This window comes from Trichomycterus rosablanca, chromosome 12 (assembly GCF_030014385.1).
Source record: "Trichomycterus rosablanca isolate fTriRos1 chromosome 12, fTriRos1.hap1, whole genome shotgun sequence".
Taxonomy (NCBI): domain Eukaryota; kingdom Metazoa; phylum Chordata; class Actinopteri; order Siluriformes; family Trichomycteridae; genus Trichomycterus; species Trichomycterus rosablanca.
This window is the reverse complement of record NC_085999.1, coordinates 25,719,553-25,741,994: the sequence shown is the minus strand read 5'-3', so window position 1 is coordinate 25,741,994 and position 22,442 is coordinate 25,719,553. Positions and strand designations below refer to the sequence as shown.

At 41.3% G+C, this 22,442-nt stretch overlaps 1 protein-coding gene across 1 annotated transcript in view; it reads right to left on the bottom strand.

The window, feature by feature from the left end:
- Window positions 1–22,442, bottom strand: part of arhgap15 (Rho GTPase activating protein 15) — a 71,121-nt gene that overhangs the window by 18,252 nt on the left and 30,427 nt on the right. The window contains exons 8-12 of the mRNA XM_063006397.1: window positions 19,883–20,021; window positions 18,825–18,947; window positions 17,054–17,152; window positions 16,896–16,973; window positions 14,038–14,172 (exon numbers count right to left, since the gene is read on the bottom strand). Coding sequence (XP_062862467.1) covers window positions 14,038–14,172; window positions 16,896–16,973; window positions 17,054–17,152; window positions 18,825–18,947; window positions 19,883–20,021 — 574 coding nt within the window. The remainder of the gene's footprint in view (window positions 1–14,037; window positions 14,173–16,895; window positions 16,974–17,053; window positions 17,153–18,824; window positions 18,948–19,882; window positions 20,022–22,442) is intronic.

Sequence of the window (22,442 nt, the reverse complement as noted above, 5' to 3'; positions counted from 1 at the left end):
TAATTTTGTGTTTATGTGCCTGTTAAAATTAGTTGTTTTTATATCCATTTTTCTTTGGCTTGCAACCACTTACCCAGGGTTTGACAAGCCCTGGTGTAGGACAAACGGGACACATAACATTCCCAGTCCATGTTGGTTTGTTTGTTTGTTTGTTTATTAGGATTTTAACGTCATGTTTTACACTTTGGTTACATTCATGACAGGAACGGTATTTACTTATTACACAAGATTCATCAGTTCACAAGTTTAATATCAAACATAGTCATGGACAATTGTGTATCTCCAATTCACCTCACTGCATGTCTTTGGACTGCGGGAGGAAACCCACGCTGACACGAGGAGAAACTCCACACAGAAAGGACCTGGACTGCCCCACCCAGGGATGGAACTCTGGACCTTCTTGCTGTGAGGCGACAGTGCTAACCACTGAGCCACCGCACCGCCCCCCAGTCCATGTGAATCGATCTCTGAGATAATACTCTTTGTATTTTCTGATTGCTTGGCTTTTTGCTGATGTAAGTAAGTAGCCGCTGTGTTTGATATCTGATTCAATATAAATTGATCCTGTTTAAGTTGTATTGTTTTACTGTTTCATTATCTGGATGACTCAAGGATGAGAAGGACGTGCACATTGTTTCCCTGAACAATAACTGAAACGAGGGGGTATGACGCCAGCCTGACACTGCTGCGGTGCTGTTGGTAGGGTACTCAATATGATATGATTGCCCTGCGATGGATTGGTGTTCAATCCTGGTTATTCCGGCCTTGGTGGTGGTAAAAAACACTAGCCCACTACTGCTGGGATTCAGGGTTCGAATACCTGGTGGTGCTTTTGACCAATCGTGCGTCTACATAAAGACATGATTGGTTATACACTGATCAGACAGTACATTAAAACCACCTCCTTGTTTCTACACTCACTGTTCATTTTATCAGCTCCACTTACCATATAGGAGCACTTTGTGTTCTACAATTACTGACTATAGTCCATCTGTTTCTCTACATACTTTTTTTTAGCCTGCTTTTACCCTGTTCTTTAATGGTCAGGACCCCCACAGGACCACTACAGAGCAGGTATTATGTGGGTGGTGGATCATTCTCAGCACTGCAGTGACACTGACATGGTGGTGGTGTGTTAGTGTGTGTTGTGCTGGTATGAGTGGATCAGACACAGCAGCACTGCTGGAGTTTTTAAATACCGTGTCCACTCACTGTCCACTCTATCAGACACTCCTACCTAGTTGGTCCACCTTGTAGATGTAAAGTCAGAGACGATCGCTCATCTGTTACTGCTGTTTGAGTTCGTCATCTTCTAGACCTTCATCGGTGGTCACAGGACGCTGCCCGCGGGGCGCTGTTGGCTGGATATTTTTGGTTAGTGGACTATTCTCAGTCCAGCAGAGACAGTGAGGTGTTTAAAAACTCCAGCAGCATTGCTGTGTCTGATTCCAAGGAAGCCGGACCGACAGAGACCCTGACCAGGATAAACATCGTTAAACGTGAAAATGAAATCAACTGCATATGGGATGCACAAACTGAGAGATTAAAATACTAAAATGTGTATTTTAATAAATACTTTGGATTTAATTTGGCATAAACATGTATACAACATACCATACTGATGATATTCTGTTCGTGGCCTGGGCCACTGAGAAAAGCTGGCAATAATCATACCCTCGGTCTACTGTACTGCCCAGGATGCCCCCTGGGCACTAATGGAGCAGATGTCTGCATGTATTCACCGTGCTGGCATGGCCATGGTTAGCAGATGCCCCAGTCAGATGCCAGGTTTTCCAATCGAGCACAGACAGGGAACAAGTTTTAGCGGAGAGAGCGGCCATGACCCGCTGTTCTAGGTGGCAGCAGTGACGTGACTGGGTTTCGTTGTCCTGGTGTACAGGAGTACTATAGTAATACATCATGTTTCTCACTCTGTAGGTCTGGAGTAGTCGATATTAGCTTTTGAAACCGGGATTCACAAGCATTGTGATGTTTCTGGAGATGAATCGCTTGTTTTAATAAGCATCATAATTCAGATTGTGCTTTTCGTAAGAGCATTTAGACATTTTTTTACCAATAAGTACAATCCTTGACACTTTTTTTTTGGCTCCGATAACCGCGTGGCAGTCGGCCTGTGAAATATTTAATCTAGTCATTATTGCTGGCATTAATTACTTTGCCTTTGGTGTGGAGCATATTGGAGATGGTCCCTCGTTCTGCATTGTGGACAGATGGCGCGAACAGTGTCATTAATATATAACAAACTGAAAGGTCTGGATCTGAGTCATGTGATCAGTGTGTACTGATGTACTGTGCTAATTATTAAAACAGGGCTCTTCAAACATTTTAAGGGTTCAAAATAGTCCGCAAACCCGTCAGAATCTTATTGTAATATTCAAACTGTGCACCGCCCCAAGAACAGACAATCACCATCACAATAATTGTACGGTTCAATATCTGCACTCATTTAAAGTGAACCTGAACCATGTACACACCTCCTTGTTTCTACACTCACTGTCCATTTTTTGTTCTGTTTCTGTTTTACAATTACTGACTGAGTCCATCTGTTTCTTTGCATACTTTTTTAACCTGCTTTTACTCTGTTCTTTGATGGTCAGGACCCTCACAGGACCACTACAGAGCAGGTATTATTTAGGTGGTGGATCATTCTCAGCACTGCAGTGATAATGACATGGTGATGGTGTGTTAGTGTGTGTTGTGCTGGTATGAGTGGGTCAGACACAGCAGCGCTGCTGGAGTTTTTAAATACCATGTCCACTCACTGTCCACTCTATTAGACCCTCCTACCTAGTTGGTCCACTTTGTAGATGTAAAGTCAGAGACGATCGCTCATCTATTGCTGATGTTTGAGTTGGTCATCTTCTAGACCTTCATCAGTGGTCACATGACGTTGCCCATGGGGCACTGTTGGCTGGTGGACTATTCTCAGTCCAGCAGTGACAGTGAGGTGTTTAAAAACTCCAGCAGTGCTGCTGTGTCTGATCCACTCATACCAGCACAACACACACTAACACACCACCACCATGTCAGTGTCACTGCAGTGCTGAGAATGATCCACCACCCAAATATACCTACTCTGTAGTGGTCCTGGAAGAGTCCTGACCATTGAAGAACAGCATGAAAGGGGGCTAACAAAGCATGCAGAGAAACAGATGGACTACAGTCAGTACTTGTAGAACTACAAAGTGCTTCTATATGGTAAGTGGAGCTGATAAAATGGACAGTGAGTGTAGAAACAAGGAGGTGGTTTTGGCCACCTGGGCACCTATCTCCATATTCTTAAAAGCTACTGTAACGTTGCAAATTTCCCCCCATTTTTATCTTATCTCAGTCTTAATCTTCCAACCGATAGCTCAAAGCTCAACCAACTAGGCTCAGTTCCAAGAGCCACTGACTTTGGAGAAGGGGACCTGGCTCACAGTCAAGCTTCCAATTCATCCAAAAGGTGTTTATTAGAATGTCAGGGCTCTGTGCAGACCACTGGAGTTCCTATGCACCAACCTCATCAAACCATGCCTTTATGGATCTCTACAGGGGTAGAGTCATGCTGGAACATGAAAGGGACTTCCTCAAACTGTTTACAAGATTTTGGAGTCATATGATTCATTAATAATGGGTTTTATACACCTGTTATCAATAAGTATGGGTGAAACACTTACTTCAACATACTTTTGGCATATAGGGTACATGATTACTAGTACCTCACATCAACTTGCTAACTTTCAGAGCCTTAGATCATCTCTCTTTTGTCTTCTGAATTCTTTGAGCCCTGTCAAGGCAAATATTAGCACTCCGCAAATAGTCCTGCAGGTTCTGATTAAGATTTTAAATGTATCCCAATTGAAAGCTTTGCTTTTATGAATAACAAAGTCATAGCGGCTCGGCTGCTGTCATTTATTAAACATGAAAAACTCCTTGATGAAATATAGAGACTGGGAAGCATTTTATGTGTTTGAAAGTCTTTCTGCTTGCCAGCTTTGCATGCCAATGAGTCCAGCCAGAGAAATTAGGCTTCATAGAAGGCGTCGGGTTTTTGAGACTGAAGGGTTGAAGTGAGAAACTCTGATAATTGTTGTGTACACTTATGTCCTGTGATATGCTTTTTAGTTTGAGAGTGCTTGTACCAAATGTCATAGATTAGAGAGAAATCAATGCTTGACCACCTTTAGTATATTAATAGACATGGACTTAATTAACTTATCACCATGCTGTGTAGAATTGTGTGTCGACATAGTCTAAGCTCTGCTTGAGTCCCATTTGTGTTTTTATGTATTTGGACAACATGTATTTATTTGGACACCCATTGCATCTCTCATGTGACACGGTGGCTTGGTGGGTATCTCCGTCGCCTCACAGCAAGAAGGTCCTGGGTTCGATTTCCAGGTGGAAGGGGCCAGGTCCTTTTTTAGCACTTTTCCACCAAAAGAACCATGGTTTTTGAACCGGTTCTGTTCAGGTTTCTTCGAACCTTGGTGTTTTGTAGAGAACCGACCCACGTGCCAAGCATGCATCATCAACAGTGGGCATTACATAAAGAAAGTAAAGAGTAGTAACATGATGGAGGTTACAGATAAATTTGTGCTGTTGTTACAGATGTTCGTTTTTATGCAAAAAGCATCGCTCAACTATTGGTGATAAGAAGACGTAGACGTGTTTGTCGCCGTTGTTGTTTTCTTTAGTTCACTGACGTGAAAAGCGTTTTGTGTTCCACTCTCACCGCGACCCTCGCCGCAAATAGCTGATTTGCTCAGTGCTCAGCTTGAGCGATAAAACATCACTAAAGTTCCATGACCCAAACATCCATTTGTGTGAAATAACCATCAAACATGCTCTAAAAGCTTCACATGTACACTATATTGCCAAAAGTATTCATTCACCCATCCAAATCATTGAATTCAGGTGTTCCAATCACTTCCATGGCCACAGGTGTATCAAACCAAGCACCTAGGCATGCAGACTGCTTCTACAAACATTTGTGAAAGAATGGGTCGCTCTCAGGAGCTCAGTGAATTCCAGCGTGGTACCGTGATAGGATGCCACCTGTGCAACAAGTCCTACTAAATATTCCACAGTGAACTGTCAGTGGTATTATAACAAAATGGAAATCATTGGGAACGACAGCAACTCAGCCACAAAGTGGTAGGCCACGTAAAATGACAGAGCGGGTCACCGGATGCTGAGGCGCATAGTGCGCAGAGGTCGCCAACTTTCTGCAGAGACAATCGCTACAGACCTCCAAACTTCATGTGGCCTTCAGATTATGTGGCCTCCAAGAACAGTGTGTAGAGATCTTCATGGAATTGGTTTCCATGGCCAAGCAGCTGCATCCAAGCCTTACATCACCAAGCGCTTCTCCGTCTGGCAATCTGATGGACGAGTCTGGGTTTGGCGGTTGCCAAGAGAACAGTACTTATCTGACTGCATTGTGCCAAGTGTAAAGTTTGGTGGAGGGCAAGTTTGGCAAAATGAAGGCAGACGAGCGAATACTTTTGGCAATATAGTGTATCTGTGTTTAGCTGTATTTACTTCACGTGTGGTGTTTATGTAGCTCGGGGTTCTGAATCCGCTTCTCGGGAGAGTCGAAAAAGCTTTCCCATAAAAAAACGTAACGTGGCTTAATGTACTAAAAGTACGACATAGGAACACTGAACTTCACACCGTTATTACTGGTTATAAGTGCTCTGTACTGCCAAAATTCATCGGTTGTTTTAGTACAACAAGCCACATTACGCTTTATTTTTCACGTCATATCACACAGTTCATCGATTTGAAAATATCAGCGAATATCAGCGGCAAACTCGCTCAAAATTGAATCAGGTAAACTTTAAGTGCAGCGCAAACGCGATTTAGCAGCTTCTCATGTAAAAGCACCCAAAACTCTGCACTGTCACATGCCCACAGATGACATCACGGTTCGCGCTGACAAACCAAGTATTCTGTGGCACTGTCTGGAACCTCTTTTTTTGGTGGAAATACGTGGAACCGGTTCAAAATCAAGTGCGCGAACTGGTACGGAGATGGATCCGGGTCGGTGAAAAAGGGGTATTTGTGTGCGTTTTCTCCCACAGTCCAAAGACATGCAAGTGAGGTGAATTGGAGATACAAAATTGTCCATGACTGTGTTTGACATTAAACTTGTGAACTAATAAATCTTGTGTAATGAGTAACTACCTGTCCTGTCATAAGTGTAACCAAAGTGTAAAACATGATGTTAAAATCCTAATAAATGAATAAAAATCATGCAGCGTGATTATGACCTTGTGCACAAATGGAGGTCCATGAGTTTGGTCTGAAGGAACTTCAGTGGCCTAAACAGGACCTCACTTGCATGTCTTTGGACTGTGGGAGGAAACCAGAGCACCCGGAGGAAACCCATGCAGACGGGGGAGCACATGCAAACTCCACACAGAAAGGACCTGTACCACTTGATCTGGGAATTTAACCCAGGACCTTCTGGCTGTGAGAATACAGTGATACCCATCAAGCCACCCTGCTAGAACATAACAGATGTAATGGGTGTCTGAATATTTTGACCATATAGTGCATTTGACCCTAACCTCAGCCATATCAGTTTTTGGGATGAATCAGACCAGTGATTAGGAGCAAGGCCAGTTTAGTCCAACAGCAGTCCCTGTCTTTTAAAAATGTTCTTTTAATGAAATGAACCCAAATTCCCACAGACACACTGCTGAATCCTCTGTAAAGCCTTTAATGTCGGCGTTTGATTTGCCGGCTCAGGAGCAACTCGGCGTTTGCTCGGCGATCGAAACTTGGCTCTCAATCGCTGTGTGTGAACTATCCAACAACTCGATCCAAGCGGCTCGAATCGAGATTTCTAGCATGTCAGATATCTCAATCTGAGTTGCACAACTGGCAATGAGTGCTATGTCGAACAGCCAATGAGAACGCAAGATATGGTGTGAGGGGAAACGCAGGGGAGGAGGGTTAAAAGGTGGGACGGGCAGAATATAGTTTCTATCAGAATCGGCATGTTTTACAGTATTTCTAACCTTATCTTTCTCTACAAAACGTAACACCAACATTGCATTGCAAAAATATTTATTAACCTCCAACTCACTATAGAACAATCCCTGCTGTTCATGTTGCCAAACCCACTCAGATTCATTTATTTTTTCTCCTTGCTTTTACACTGCACATCAGCACACAAACTTTGATCGCTCGCTACTTGTTGACGTGCATTTTTGGACGTGGTATCATTAAACCTCTCACGTTTGTTTTCGTGACAAAACGTAGTTTGGGAGACCAGAGAAGCTCGCCTGCGATTCCAGTTGGTGATAGATCATGTAGTGTGAAACCCCCTATCGCCGATCAGTCGTGTAGTGTGAACTGTACAGCGACCTGACGGCTTGGAAAGTCGTGTAGTGTGAACTTGGCATAAGGAAACCTGAAGACTCAGTAGAGCTCAATTCCATATTAACACGATTTTAGAATGCTGATAGTCAGGTGTCCACATATTTTCAGTCATGAAAGTAGACGCTCTGATATCTGCGTTCACGTCTGCACGCTGTCCGAGCGCTAACACAGAAACAAAAGGAACGACAGACTCACACACACACACACACACACACACACACTTTAGTCAGACTCCCGGCACGTCAACCGAAAGAACAAAACCTCAATTTGTCAGCGAGCACCCATTCACTGGGAACAACAAGGCAGGCTTGTGTGCGAGACAGGTGGTGGGACAATGTCGCTAAGACACCAGGCAAGATGAATAATAGATTCGGGGCTCGTTGTGAGCCAGGAACTGTTCGCTGCCAACCTTTGCACTTACAGACCGCGCACAGAATGAGCGAATGGAAAATAAGGCCAACTGTCTACCTGAGGAAAGGAAAGTCTTATGTCGCCGCCACGGCGTGGAGAATAAATAATGACATAAACGTGTGCGGCGAGGGAGGATTTCCAGTGGGAAACATGAGTGGGATGATACACCAGTAAACAATTAAGCGCGTTTGAATTCGGGTCGTCGTGCTGCAGAGCTTCAGAAATACGATCGGAAAAGCTTCAGATGCAATCAGTAAACAGATCATAATATAATCAGAGCACTGCTAGAGTGTAACCACAGCCTGTTCCGATCACAGTGCGCCTGCCTTTGGGCAGCGCTCCTAATCGAACCGACTATCGTCCAGAGCGTGCTTCCAAAGACCTTTAGCTAATGCCACCCGTTTAAAGGGCACTCGTGGGTAGGTAGCCAGTTTTAATCCTGCTCTCTGGGTAATGTCAAGAGACGTTGCACGCTTTACTGATTGCTTATGAGATGCTGGATGAATTGTGCACAGCAGAGTGTGGGCGGCATGGTGGCTAGCACTGTTGCCTCTCAGTAAGAAGGTCCTAATCGGTGTGGAGTTTGCATGTTCTCCCTGTGTCATCAGTGTGGGTTTCCTCCGGGAGCTCCGGTTTCCTCCCACAGTCCAAAGACATGCAAGTGAGGTGAACTAGAGATACAAAATTGTCCATGACTGTAATATATGTAACCAAAGTGTCAGGGCTCTAGAGTGCGACCAATATGGTGCGACTGAAAAAAATCTGCGACCAGCCGTTCGAGGGAAACAAAAGTCTCTGTGACTCTGAAAGTCTCCGGTGCAACAACAGACACACATTAGGCCCATATCTAATCATATCTATATGTCTTAACCAATCAGAGATAGTGAAGGACGGGACCAGCGTCATCAACTGTGGGCCTTACACAGCGAAAGTTAAGAGTAGTAATATCATGGTGGAGTGTGTAGAATATGTGTGAGCATTTGTGCTGCTGTTACAAAAAAACATCAATCAAATATCGGTGATAAGAAGACGTGACGTGTTTGTCTCAGTTGTTGTTTTCTTTAGTTCCTTGACGTGAGAAGAGTTTCACGCTTCGTTTTCACCGCGACTCTCGACGTAAATAAGCGATTTGCTCAGCGCTTGACTCGATAGATAAAACATCATTAAAGTTCCATGATACAAACATCCATCTGTGTGAAATAACCATCAAATCCAGTCTAACAGCTCCACATGTATCTGTGTTTAGCTGGATTTACTTGACGTGTGCTGTTTATATTTCACGTTAAACGTTGTTCATTCTGTCCGGGTCACTTTACCACGTCATATCACACAGTTCATCTTTTCTTTAAGGCACTTTAAAAATATCAGCGGCAAACTGACTCAAAATGTAATAATGTCATGTCATGTAGCCTATGTCAATAATATGCGTCTCGTTACTGCATTAACCATATGTAATATTCTTATCATTAAATGAGATGTGCAGTTTGAAGCCCTTAAAACACTTGCACTGTTAATTTACATTTTCTTTTTATTTCATCTTGAGTTTAAATTTCAGCTTAGTGAAGCACCTTAAGCACCAACACTTTTTCAGTAAGTTACCTTTCTTGTAGAATTGTGCTTCAAATAAAGAACTTTATGTTGACCAGATTGTTAGTTAATCATTTACAAGTCAATATTGCCTATTTGGACAGTGATAAAAAAATAAGAAAGTGAACCTGTAAAACTGAGGTGTTAAATGCGATGCGGTCGAAAATTTGGGTGCACCTAACTTTTGTGCTGGTGCACCTAAGAAAAAAAGTTAGGTGCACCAGTGCAACCAGTGCAAAAAGTTAGTCTAGAGCCCTGAGTGTTATGGAAAAATAAGCAACATGCCTGTCGTTAAGCTGTTGTAAGCAGATGAGAAGCAACAGTTAGCACAGAATAGAGGTTCCAAAGTCTAACACCCAATTTGATGTGACTAGAGCAGTATAAAGAGAGGCCCACAGCTCTGTTTCTTGTTCTTCAGCTATTCTACTGCTGTAAGAACCCACAATCTCACCTTATTCTTCCATGACAGTGTGTAAAACATAACATTAAAATCATAATAAATAAATAACACAGCAGAGCCTGGCATGCTTACAGGTTGTGTCACCTCAGCCCATTGGTTTAAAGTTAAACCAGTAAGCTAAGAATGCGACGGTATACATAGACAGGCGATGACACACTTGCTGTCTAACTAGAGCGTCCAAAAAATCTGCCTTCTAAAGTACAGTTAGACTCCTCTCTACTTAGGCAGCTGTTTAGGTAGGCAGTTGGCAGCAAGGCAGCTCACTAGGATTTCACAAACCCATTGTCTGCATTTAAGAGACTTTCATCCAAAGTGACTTAAAGTTATGAGTACGGCCCTACTAAATTCACTGATTTTTACAGAAAAGTGCCACATTTCACGTAAGCCATTAATTAAACTGATAAATTGAATGGTAGAATAAATAGAAGCTAAAATACACAGCACAGCTACCTTAATGGTTAAATGTAAACCTAGAACATTCAGCAACGGTGCTTGGCTCTGTCTCAAATAAGAAAATACTCGCCCTTGTTTTGACACCCCCACACCTTTCCACGTCCACATAATCGGTTAGTAGTTTTCCAAACTCTGTTACCTAAATTGTGTTTTTAGCTGCTTACTTCGACATCTTGGACATTTTAACTAACCGATTGCTAACTGAATTGCCGTAGGATTGCTAGTGTAACAGACTTTTCTGTGCTATAGTGTGCTGACAGTGTTTGATGTACTGTATGTATTTACACATTGAGTGCATTTGGTCTCTTTGGGGATTCCATAATCAGTGGAAAAGTGTGCTTCTCTACACACGTGATCATCTCTCTGTAGTCTGTGCTGCGCCTCAAAAGAACAAACCAGCAAAGTATTATTCTCCTGACAGTTTGTCTATGTGCAGTTTATTCATAACTTTATTAACTCAGCAAACTCTAAAGATGCTCGGTTACACTAGGACTGCCTCGTAGTGCAGATTAACCAGTAAACGTAAACGATAAATCGCTAAACACAAACCTTACATTGTGAATTTCACAGCAAATTGCATATTACACGGGAAACAGCTCATTTCACGATCCGTGAATTAGGTAGGAGGGTTAAGAGCTTTGCTCAAGGGCCCAACAGTGACAACTTAATGATAGTGGGGATCAACCAACAGTGTGATCATGAATAATGGATTGATCAATTGGACATTATTAGGCTAAATTCTGGGCATTCATTGATTTTCATTAAACATTAAGGCAACCTGATGTTCATGATGCACCAATAGACACTCAGCTGCTGAAGCTACACTACCTGTGGTCCCTATTCTACAGAATAATACACCGATTAGGCATAACATTATGACTACCTTCCTAATATTGTGTCGGTCCTTCTTTTGCTGCCAAAACAGCCCTGCAACTGGGATGCACTGTGTATTCTGACACCTTTCTATCAGAACCAGCATTAACTTCTTCAGCAATTTGAGCTACAGTAGCTCTTAGGCAGTTGTAGCCTAGTGGTTAAGGTACTGGACTAGTACTGGACCCACCACTGCCAGGTTGCAAACTGTTGGGCACTTGAGCAAGGCCCTTAACCCTCAATTGATTAGACAATATACTGTCACAGTACTGTAAGTCCCTTTGGGTAAAAGCGTCTCCTAAATGCTGACAATGTAATGTAAATGTCTGTCGGATTTGACCACACGGGCCAGACTTGCATCAATGAGCCTTGGTTGCCCATGACCCTGTCGCCGGTTTACCACTGTTTCTTCCATGGACCACTTTTAATAGACCACTGCAGACCGGGAACACCCCACACGAGCTGCAGTTTTTGAGATGCTCTGACCCAGTCGTCTAGCCATCACAATTTGGCCCTCGCTCAAATCCCTACGCTTGCCCATTTTTTCCTGCTTCTAACACAACTTTGAGGATAAATTGTTCACTTGCTGCGTGATATATACCACCTACTAACAGGTGCCGCTTATTATACTGTTATTCACTTCACCTGTCAGTGGTCATAATGTTATGCCTAGTCGTTGTATAGACAAAGTCATTTTCAAGAACCTTTAGATCAGTGGTACTGAGGGTTTTTATACCAACCAGATTTCTGTTACACTTATCACCAATCTTTTGAATCAGGTGAAGCCTCTGCATGGTTGGTAAGAACATCTGTTGCCACTGATCCTCTTTGTAAATAAGCACCAATAAATAATTACCAGCGCTTTATATGATCCAGATAACACACGTTTTATCATTTAGTCACAGAATAAGAACAAAATCCTCAAGATTAATGCAGTCATGTAATTAACCCTCTCTTAACATACTGGACATTTTTGTTCCCCCAATGCTCACTGTAGTAAAGCTTCATTTATCACGTGACCTGATGCAGGTTGAGCTAATTATACCTCCTGCTATGAAGAACCTTGCCCCGGATTAATTAGTCGACTAAACGTTATCTATAAGTGATCTAGCGCTACACTCATTAAGTAGAAGTTTGAAAGCATGTGTGTGAAAAACACATGCATGAATATTTATAAAGAAGAATACAAATGCCTATACTGGCATGCATTCGTATGCTCATTTACAGTACAGTACACTCCTGTTCTTCACATATACACTGATCAGCCATAACATTAAAACCACCTCCTTGTTTCTACACCCACTGTTCATTTTATCAGCTCCACTTTGTAGTTCCACAATTACTGAGTGTAGTCCATCTATTTCTCTACATAATTTTTTTGCCTGCTTTCACCCTGTTCTTTAATGGTCAGGACCCCCACAGAGCAGGTATTATTTAGGTGGTGTATCATTCTCAGCACTGCAGTGACAATGACATGGACAGTGGTGGTGTGTTAGTGTGTGTTGTGCTGGTATGAGTGGATCAGACACAGCAGCGCTCCTGGAGTTTTTAAATACCGTGTCCACTCACTGTCCACTCTATTAGACACTCCTACCTAGTTGGTCCACCTTGTAGCTGTAAAGTCAGAGACGATCGCTCATCTATTGCTGCTGTTTGAGTCGGTCATCTTCTAGACCTTCATCTGTGGTCACAGGACGCTGCCCATGGGGTGCTGTTGGCTGGATGTTTTTGGTTGGTGGACTATTCTCAGTCCAGCAGTGACAGTGAGGTGTTTAAAAACTCCATCAGCGCTGCTGTGTCTGATCCACTCGTACCAGCACAACACACACTAACACACCACCACCATGATCTACGACCCAAATAATACCTGCTCTGTAGTGGTCCTGGGAGAGTCCTGACCATTGAAGAACAGCATGAAAGGGGGCTAACAAGGCATGTAGAGAAACAGATGGACTACAGTCAGTAATTGTAGAACTATGGTAAGTGGAGCTGATAAAATAGACAGTGAGTGTAGAAACAAAAAATTTAAGAAAATACAAAATATATGTGGATAGAAATGTGCAAAATAATTGTGGTGTATGTGATTTTATTTAAGTAAGGGTCTCTATTTTAGTAAGGTTACTCTTAACCACAATTGTTTTGACTGTACTGTTATTAATACTAAGCTTTCCATGATGCACACTGAAAAAGAGCATGCCATCTCATCAGGTGGTGCGCACGAGAGAAACAGCATGTTGTCACTTGGCCCGCTAATATCGTGCCTGGGGTTTGGCCTGCAGAGCTGGGTCGGGGAGGAGGGGGTGGTTTCCACATGACATTAAAAGCTGATCTGGTGACGGTGTTAGTCTGTAGTGTGGGCTCTGCCTGTACCCTCGGGTCTAAGGAATTCCCCTTCTTCCAAACAAGGCAACAGAGGTTTGGTAAAAAACCAACCTCTCTGTCAAAGAGCGCCCCCTTTTGGCTGAACAGTCATGAAGGACGATCAGTCCGTGTGAAATACTGTACCAGTTTACTCAGGTGTTGGGAGGACTTGTGGAAGTAAGATGTTTCGAATAAGCTGTTATCTGGAATGTCAGTCTGCTTCTCAGATTACAGGAAGTTTCAGCCTGAGCGCTGGTCATTGTCTTTTAGACGGCTGTTGAAAGTTTATTTTTTAATCCCCTTCACGCATGTGGTACGAGGCGCCACGAGGAATTCCTCCTAAATGTTTCAATATGTTCGATTTCAACAGCAGAAATGAAATGAAGGCGCCAGGGAGGTAATTATGCTCCCTCATCAAATTCCAAAATAATGATCGTATCTTTCAAGAACGGGTGCTTAACGGGACGGAACCGGTGCTAAAATCTAGTGTCACTTACTTATGGCCTCCACCAAATGGTCGAAAAAGCGAAACGGGAAAAGAGGCTCCGGCAGTTCGCGGAAAAACATCTTCAGCGCTCCGGTGATGACATGGATGTCCTCCCACTGGCTGTCACCCAAATTCAGCTCCTCCTCTGGGGGGGAAAACACAAACACGAGGAGGAGGCAAGGAACAATTAGAACATCGGGCTTTTAATAAGCAAATTAGAAAATGCTAATCATCATGTCAATGTGCTTTTGTTTTCCAAATGGAACACCAAACTGGTTGTCCCTGAAGGACTCTGAAGCATTGTTCTTTTGCAAATATGTACTGGAAACATCTTGAACTGTAATTGACTAATAATTAGACAGAACAGCCAGATTTGTACGTGTAATTTTCCAATGTCATGAATATTTCAATTGATAATTTGTCACTATAAACATGTTAATATAAGATGTAATGACTTGTAATGTGCTATGAATTAAATTTAGTTCATTAGTCCTTATAATTATCGTAGTGCTGGGACTAGGGCTGGGCGGTATGAAAAAAATTTGTATCATGGTGTTTTTTTAAGATTCTGGCGTTTTTTTGTATGACTGGATTTTTTATATGTCTATGACTGATATTACTGTCATAAGTACATAGGATATAAAAATAATAATTTCACAATGTATATAATGTAGGTTTTGAGTGCTATAAGCTTTGCTTGGCCCCACGAAATGACACAATATATGTTTACTATTAATATAATATTAAAGAATATACGGGGCAGCGATAAAACACACTAGCACACCACAGCTGGGATTTTGAATACATCGTATCGAATCTCAGCTCTGCCATCTGGCTGGGCTGGGCGGCCACATGAACAACGATTGGCTGTTGTTCAGGGTGGGATGTGCCAGACCAGGGTTCCTCATAACTGGTGCAATTACGACCTTTGCTGGCTGATTGATGGCGCCCGCACAGAGTTGGGGAATAATGCTGATCAGGGTGTGGCTCTCAGAACACAAGGCTGGTCCGCATATGAACTCACCTCGTGCAGGTGAAAAGAGGCAGTCGGTACTGAGCAGGTGTCAGAGGGGGACATGTGTCAATTCGCTCTCCTCAATCAGGGGCAGGGATCAGGACCAGTAGAGAGGAAGTTGACCAGACAAAATTCCAACTTTTTTCTGATTTGGGGTTGGACTTAATAGTGGAAGTTGTTCATCCCTATTGATCTATCAATCTGATTATCACCCAGTCATTAGCATCTATATAAAAATAAAAGTTTGCCTAGATAAACTACAACCACAAATTAGAAAAAGTTGGGACAGTATGGAAAATGCTAATAAAATAAAAACAGAGTTTCTTACATTTACTTTGACTTTTATTTGATTGCAGACAGGATGAACCTGAGATATTTCATGTTTTATCTGCTCAACTTCATTTCATTTATTAATAAACATCCATTCCTGCATTTCAGGCCTGCAACACTTTCCAAAAAAAGTTGGGACAGTTCAGCATTTACCACTTTGTAATGTTGCCATTCCTTTTCACCACACTCAAAAGACATTTAAGCATCGAGGATACCAAGTAATTTAGTGTTTCAGCTTTTATTTTGTCTCATTCTTTCTGCAAACACGTCTTAAGATGTGCAACAGTACGGGGTCGTTGTTGTCACATTTTTCGTTTCAAAATTCTCCACACATTCTCTATTGGGGACAGGTCAGGGCTGCAGGCAGGCCAGTCCAGTACTCGTACCCTCTTCTTCCACAGTCATGCCTTTGTAATGTGTGCAGCATGTGGTTTTGCATCGTCTTGTTGAAAAATGCATGGACGTCCCTGGGAAAGATGACGTCTTGAAGGCAGCATATGTTGCTCTAAGATCTCAATGTACTTTTCTGCATTAATGCTGCCATCACAGAAGTGTAAATTACCTTTACCAAGGGCATACCATGACAGACCCTGGCTTTTGGACTTGTTGCTGATAACAGTCTGGATGGTTCATTTCGTCTTTGGTCCGGAGCACACGGCATCAATTTTTTCCAAAAAAGACCTGGAATGCTGATTCATCTGACCACAATACACGTTTCCACTGTGTGATGGTCCATCCTAGATGCCTCTGAGCCCAGAGAAGTCGACGCCGCTTTTAGACATGGTTAACATAAGGCTTCTTTTTTGCACAGTAAAGTTTAAGATGGCATTTGTGCATGTAACTCTGTATTGTAGTGCTTGACAAAGGTTTGCCAAAGTAATCCCTCACCCATGTGGTTATATCAGCTATTGTTGAGTGGCGGTTCTTGATGCAGTGCCGTCTGAGGGATCAAAGATCACGAGCGTTCAGCTTAAGCTTGCGCCCTTGGCCTTTACGCACTGAAATTCCTCCTGATTCCTTGAATCATTTAATGATATTATGCACTGTAGAGGGAGAAATATGCAAATCCCTTCCAATCTTTCTTTGAGGTACATTGTTTTTAAACATTTCAATCATTTTCTCACACATCTGTTGACAAACTGGAGATCATCTGATCATCTTTGCTCATCAAAGACTCAACCTTTCCTGATGCTGCTTTTGTACCAAACCATGATTACAATCACCTGTTGATATCACCTGTTTGGAATCACATCAATGTTTAATTTTCACCTCATTACAGCCCTAAATTGCCCCCGTCCCAACTTTTTTTGGAATGTGTTGCAGGCCTGAAATGCAGGAATGGATGTTTATTAACAAATGAAATGAAGTTGAGCTGATAAAACATGAAATATATCAGGTTCATCCTGTCTGCAATCAAATAAAAGTCAAAGTAAATGTAAGAAACTCTGTGTTTTTTATATTATTAGCATTTTTCATACTGTCCCAACTTAATAAACGAAAAAATGGATCTAAAGGTGAAGTACCTCTGTCAACTATGAAGCGTAGTTTCTGAATAGTGGCCAGGTTGCCACTCACCCTGTATAGACCATCAGCGTCCAGCCCTGAGGACATAGAAAGGACAGGTCATTATTGGCAGTCCCATCCTTTAAACACTGTTAATATGAATGTTAAATCTACAAACCTCGTTTTTCCACTTCTTTGACACACAACTGGACAAATTTTGGCACCGTCGTCCCTTCACGCTGACACAAATTCAATATGTGGCACCCAAAAACACAATCTGCAAATCACAGATTCATTTATGTTTGATACAGTTTCTTTTTAGACATAAAAAAACCCTTTTTTAATTCATCAAACACTGACTGGAGTTCCAGAACTTCTCTGAAAAAGTCATCAGACTCGCGTCATCCACAGTCCTGTGACACAGTTCTATCAAACTCAGCGTCAGTATGTAGTTACTCACAGTCTATTAAATTCATCATTTGGTGTTTGAACTGATGCTCGGCCGGACGTGCTCTCCCTGAGGCTCGTGGAACATCAAAGATGGCCTGCTCTCTTTTGAGAACTCGTGAGAGGGGAACAAGGGAGGGGAACTTGTGCTGAATGCAGACATGACTGCAAGCAAGCCACCTTTGCATATAGATTTGTATTCAGGCTGCTTATTGACATAGTACTTTATATGGGAAGAAGTATGTGGACGCACTTCCTAAATACTCAATATTCAGTTTCAGTGTTTCAGCCATGCCCAATGTCTGGTGTCTGGCACGGTGGCTCGGTGGGTAGCACTGTCGCCTCACAGCAAGAAGGTCCTGGGTTCGATCCCCCCATGTTCTCCCTGTGTCTGCGTGAGTTTCCTCCGGGAGCTCCGGTTTCCTCCCACAGTCCAAAAACATGCAGTCAGGTTAATTGGAGACACTGAATTGCCCTATAGGTGTATGTGTATGTATGTGTGTCTGTCCTGCGATGGACTGGCGCCCTGTCCAGGGTGTTACTGTGTGCCTTGCACTCATTGAAAAGCTGGGATAGGCTCCAGCAACCCCCCACCCGCGACCCTAGCTGCTTTAGACTTCAACATCTTGGGCATTTTGACTAACCGATTGCTAACTGAATTGCCGTAGGATTGCTAGGGCCGCCTCATAGTGCAGATTAACCAGCGAACGGGAGGCACTTGAACACTATGCAAATGAAAAATGTTAAATCGCTAAACACAAACCTTAAATTTTGAATTTCACAGTAAATTGCTTATTACATGGAAAATGGCTCATTTTACGGTTCGTGGCGTGATTTTCACAGCCGTGAATTAGGTGAACTTTTTTAGAAGATGTGGTATGATGTTTGAAGTTTGGTATGGATGAACTCCAGTTGCCATAGTTTGCTCTTATTGATCCCACTCAGAATTGCGAAGGCTATTATGCCAACTTCTAACTAATGCTTATGTTCAGGTGTTCACATGTTCAGTAAAGGCGCATTTACATGAAAAGCATAAAGCTTCAAAAGCAAAATCGCTTTTGCGCTGCCTGTGGCAGTGCACAAAGCTTAACGTGACTTATTGTACTAAAGCAACGAGCAAGGAATTTCATTAGTGGAGAGAAATTATGAGCAGTAAGTCACATTAAGCTTGTTTTTAACTATAAGCGTTTAAGACTCTCTCGGAAAAACAATTTCTCAGCACCCTGAGCTATAACACAAGTTTAAAAGTGAAACAGTAAGGAAAATCCAGCTAAACACAGATACATGTGGACGCTTATTTAACTGTTATTCCACACAAATGCAGTTTCGTCTTATATTCACACTTCAATGACGTTTTACTGCACCTGTCAAGCCAAGCGCCGAACAAAACGGCAGTCGCACACATGTCGAGTTTAAGGGTACAAATTTCTCGATGAAGAGCATCGAGTTTTAAAGATTTCAAGTTTAGGGGACGTTGAGTTACAAGGTACTTAATAACATACCTTTAATTAGACCTTTCTCCTGGAGCGTTTTCATGGAGGGACGTCTGGAGATGAACTTCTTGAGACGATTCTTCACGCCGATCTTGTCTGCACTGTCCGAAGCACTGTAATTAAGTTTGAACACTGTGCAAGAAAGAAAGAAAGGAGTTTTTATTCACACTTTCAAATAATCTTCGCTCATTCACAAGCTGGTCTTAGTTCAGGATATTTCTGTATCTGTGTCAAACATTTTTATACAATTATTTAATCCATACAGCACTTTCAATTCTTCCATGAACTAATGTTTATAGGTTATAGGTATATGTTATTTATTGTATTATTTGTTCCTCTCTACTAATGCCGACCCCCGCTCTGATTGAGGAGAACGAAGCTAACCCACGCCCCCTCCGACACGTGGGCAGCATGCTGTATGCATCTTGTCACCTACACTTGACGAGTGCATATGCGGATCAGCACTGTGTACGGAGAGACACCCTGATCAGCGCACTCTTTCCTCTTCTCTGTACAGGCGCCATCAATCAGCCAGCAAAGGTCGTAGTTGCATCAGTTTTGCATGAGAGAGTCCCTATCCGGCTTAATATCCCACCCCTGTATGAACAACAGGCCAATCGTTGTTCATGTGACGACTCAGCCCAGCCGGCTGAATACGATGTATTCGAGATCCCAGCTCTGGTGTTCTAGCATGTGTTTTACCGCTGCGCCACCTGAGAGGCCCAATTGGGCTAATTTTAAATTCATTTCCCTATAGTCTAGTCCACGCTGACCTTTTAGAATCGGCACTCGGGTGGCACCCCATTTGAACCCTGGATCTTTGCAGTGCTATTCCAGCAAACATTCCATATTAATACCCATGGTTTTAGAATGGTTTTAGGTGTCTGTATACTTTGGCTATATAATGTACATATTTAAACCTTTAGTGAAACATCACTGTTGTGTAGCATAAATTACTCAGTATTTGTGATGTAATATTTCCTCTCACATCCAAACCACCCGGTCACAAACTGCTCGATTCTTTTTTTGGTTGTGACGCTGTTTTGTCACTCACACATGTTACTCACTGAGGGAGCGTCTGTTCTCAGATTTAGGTTCCTTGGCTTTGACTTTCGTTGAGTCATAGGCTCGTCTGGACAGACACTCTGTGCTGCTGGACCTCTGCAGTGTGGCTTTCCCACCACCCGGTCCTGCCTCAGAACTGGACTGTTAAAAGAAGGCAAGTGGAATCTGTCAGCATTGATTCAGCAGCGTAGTTCACCCGCTTATTCAAAACGTCACTGAACATCCTGACACTGGTGGAGTTTTCTTGCTAATGTCAGACCTTGATATGACCGTCAGAGATGTTGGCCTGAACTGTATATACGAGGGATATTCAAAAAGTTTCCACACTTTTATATTTTGGTTGGAAACAGTGAGGGAGAGAGGAGTAGTAATTGGTCGTGTCTGAGAGACTGAGGGAGAGCTTATAGTCCGGATTTAGTGCCATCTGATTTCCACCTTTTCATGTGATGTTGATGTAAAAGCAGCGGTGCATCAGCGGCTACACGCTTAACCAAAAACATTTTTTGCTGATGGCATTAAAAAGTTGGTACAATGCTGGGAAAAATGCATTGAAAGATGACTATATAAAAAAGTTATGTCATTTGTTTTTGAAATTCTTAATAAATAGTGTGGAAACTTTTTGAAGAACCCTCGTATAAAATAGCTGAAGAACTAATATACCTCTCAAATGTTTGTCCTTCATTACTTCCAGTAGATGGATGCATCATCTTTAAATTTACATGTGATTTAAAATATTAATAATTAAAATGTATATAAAAATCAATCCCACAAAGTGCAACAAATTAATAGGTTATTGATAGAAGCATTTTGCTGCAGTAGTTTGGTTGTTGAAGCGTCAAGAGTAAAAAAAAAAAAAATCCTTAATATGAAGATTGGCCTGTTTAAAACAGTGGTTCTCAACCTTTTTTTCCTTTTAGACCCCCTTGTGTTCTCATTTTTTTTGTTACCCTCTTGACATGTGTTATTATTATTATTACTTTTATTATTATTATTCTTATCATTACTTTTATTATTATTATTAATGTTATTATTATTATTATAATTATTATTACTTTTATTATTATTAATATTATTATTATTACTTTTATTATTATTTTTAGTCATTATTATTATTATTATTACTTTTATTGTTATTATTATCATTATCATTATTACGTTTATTATTATTATTATTATCATTATTATTATTATTATTGTTATTACTTTTATTATTAGTATTATTATTATCATTATTATTAGTATTATTACTTTTATTACTATTATTATTATTAATAATTATTATTATTATTATTATTATTATTATTATTATTATTATGCTTTCAGCAAGGATGACAAAAGGTTTTGGGATTTGCATCAACAACTAAATCGGAATCATTTGCAGACCGCATCCATTGACCTTTGCACTTTTGTGGTGGGCAAATCAAATATGTGTCCATTCTGCAAAACACAACGTAGGCTGTGGGTACTTCAATATGGGTGAAATACGAACAGGGTGTTCCAAGTACCAAAAAAATAAAATAGTTAAATTTTATAATTTTTTCATTTAATATTGTGCACAAATGTGTCACCTATGTAAATATGTATTTTTTTTCTCAGCATTTTGCTTATTTGATAATTTTAGTGTTGTTGACACACAACAAGGGCACAAAAATGTCATTCAGTGCAACAACTAATTTATGACAAAATACACACACAAGGAACAATCTTAGCCATTTCAAATTTATAAGTTTAGTATATCTCTTACAAAAGATTTAAAACCTCAGAAGAAACTGTACTTACTCTGTTTTAAATTTTCTGTGCATTGTTTGTACTCTAATGCGTCTTGGGATTTTGTTTATTTGTATACAAGATGTTTTTGCTACACATTCTATTCTATTTGAAACCCAATCAAACTCTGTTTTCTATGAAGCAGGCCTGGATTCTCTTGCATTCACATGAAAAAAATATATAATAATTACTTATTACAGTTATTTTCAGCAAATGTTTTTGTTGCACTGTATGATGATTTTATGTTGCACTGAATGACATGTGTTACATCGGAATATTCATGACTTAATTTGTTTTTAAGTTCTTTATTGATTAAAGTAGCAGTAGTAGAATGAAAATATGCCACACCAGTGGCAAGTATGTGTTATAATATTACTACATCATGAAAAAAGTAAGGCAATGAAAAACATAGCTAATGAAGCCATCATAACAACTTGTAAGGCACCAGAACAGTGTGGAAGTGTGGAATTTGTGTCATAACACATGAAAAAGTTGCTGCAGTAAATCTAAATTCATTCAGCCGTGAAAACCATTTGAAGTCGCATTTTATTTCATGAACTGAACAAATGTTTTCCAGTCTTTTGTTGTTAACCTTGAGGTACTTGCTGTACATGGCTTTGGTTCTGCGATTATGATTTTGACATCAGACTTAAGGTAGTAAATTTCATCAGGTGGATTTGGCCACACAAAGGAATTTCTGTTTCAATTTTGTAGCATGCAGCTAACTTGCACCTCATCTCCTACAGACAGCAGTACCTGCCCAACGAATGGCAGGTCATCGTACTTGACAATAAC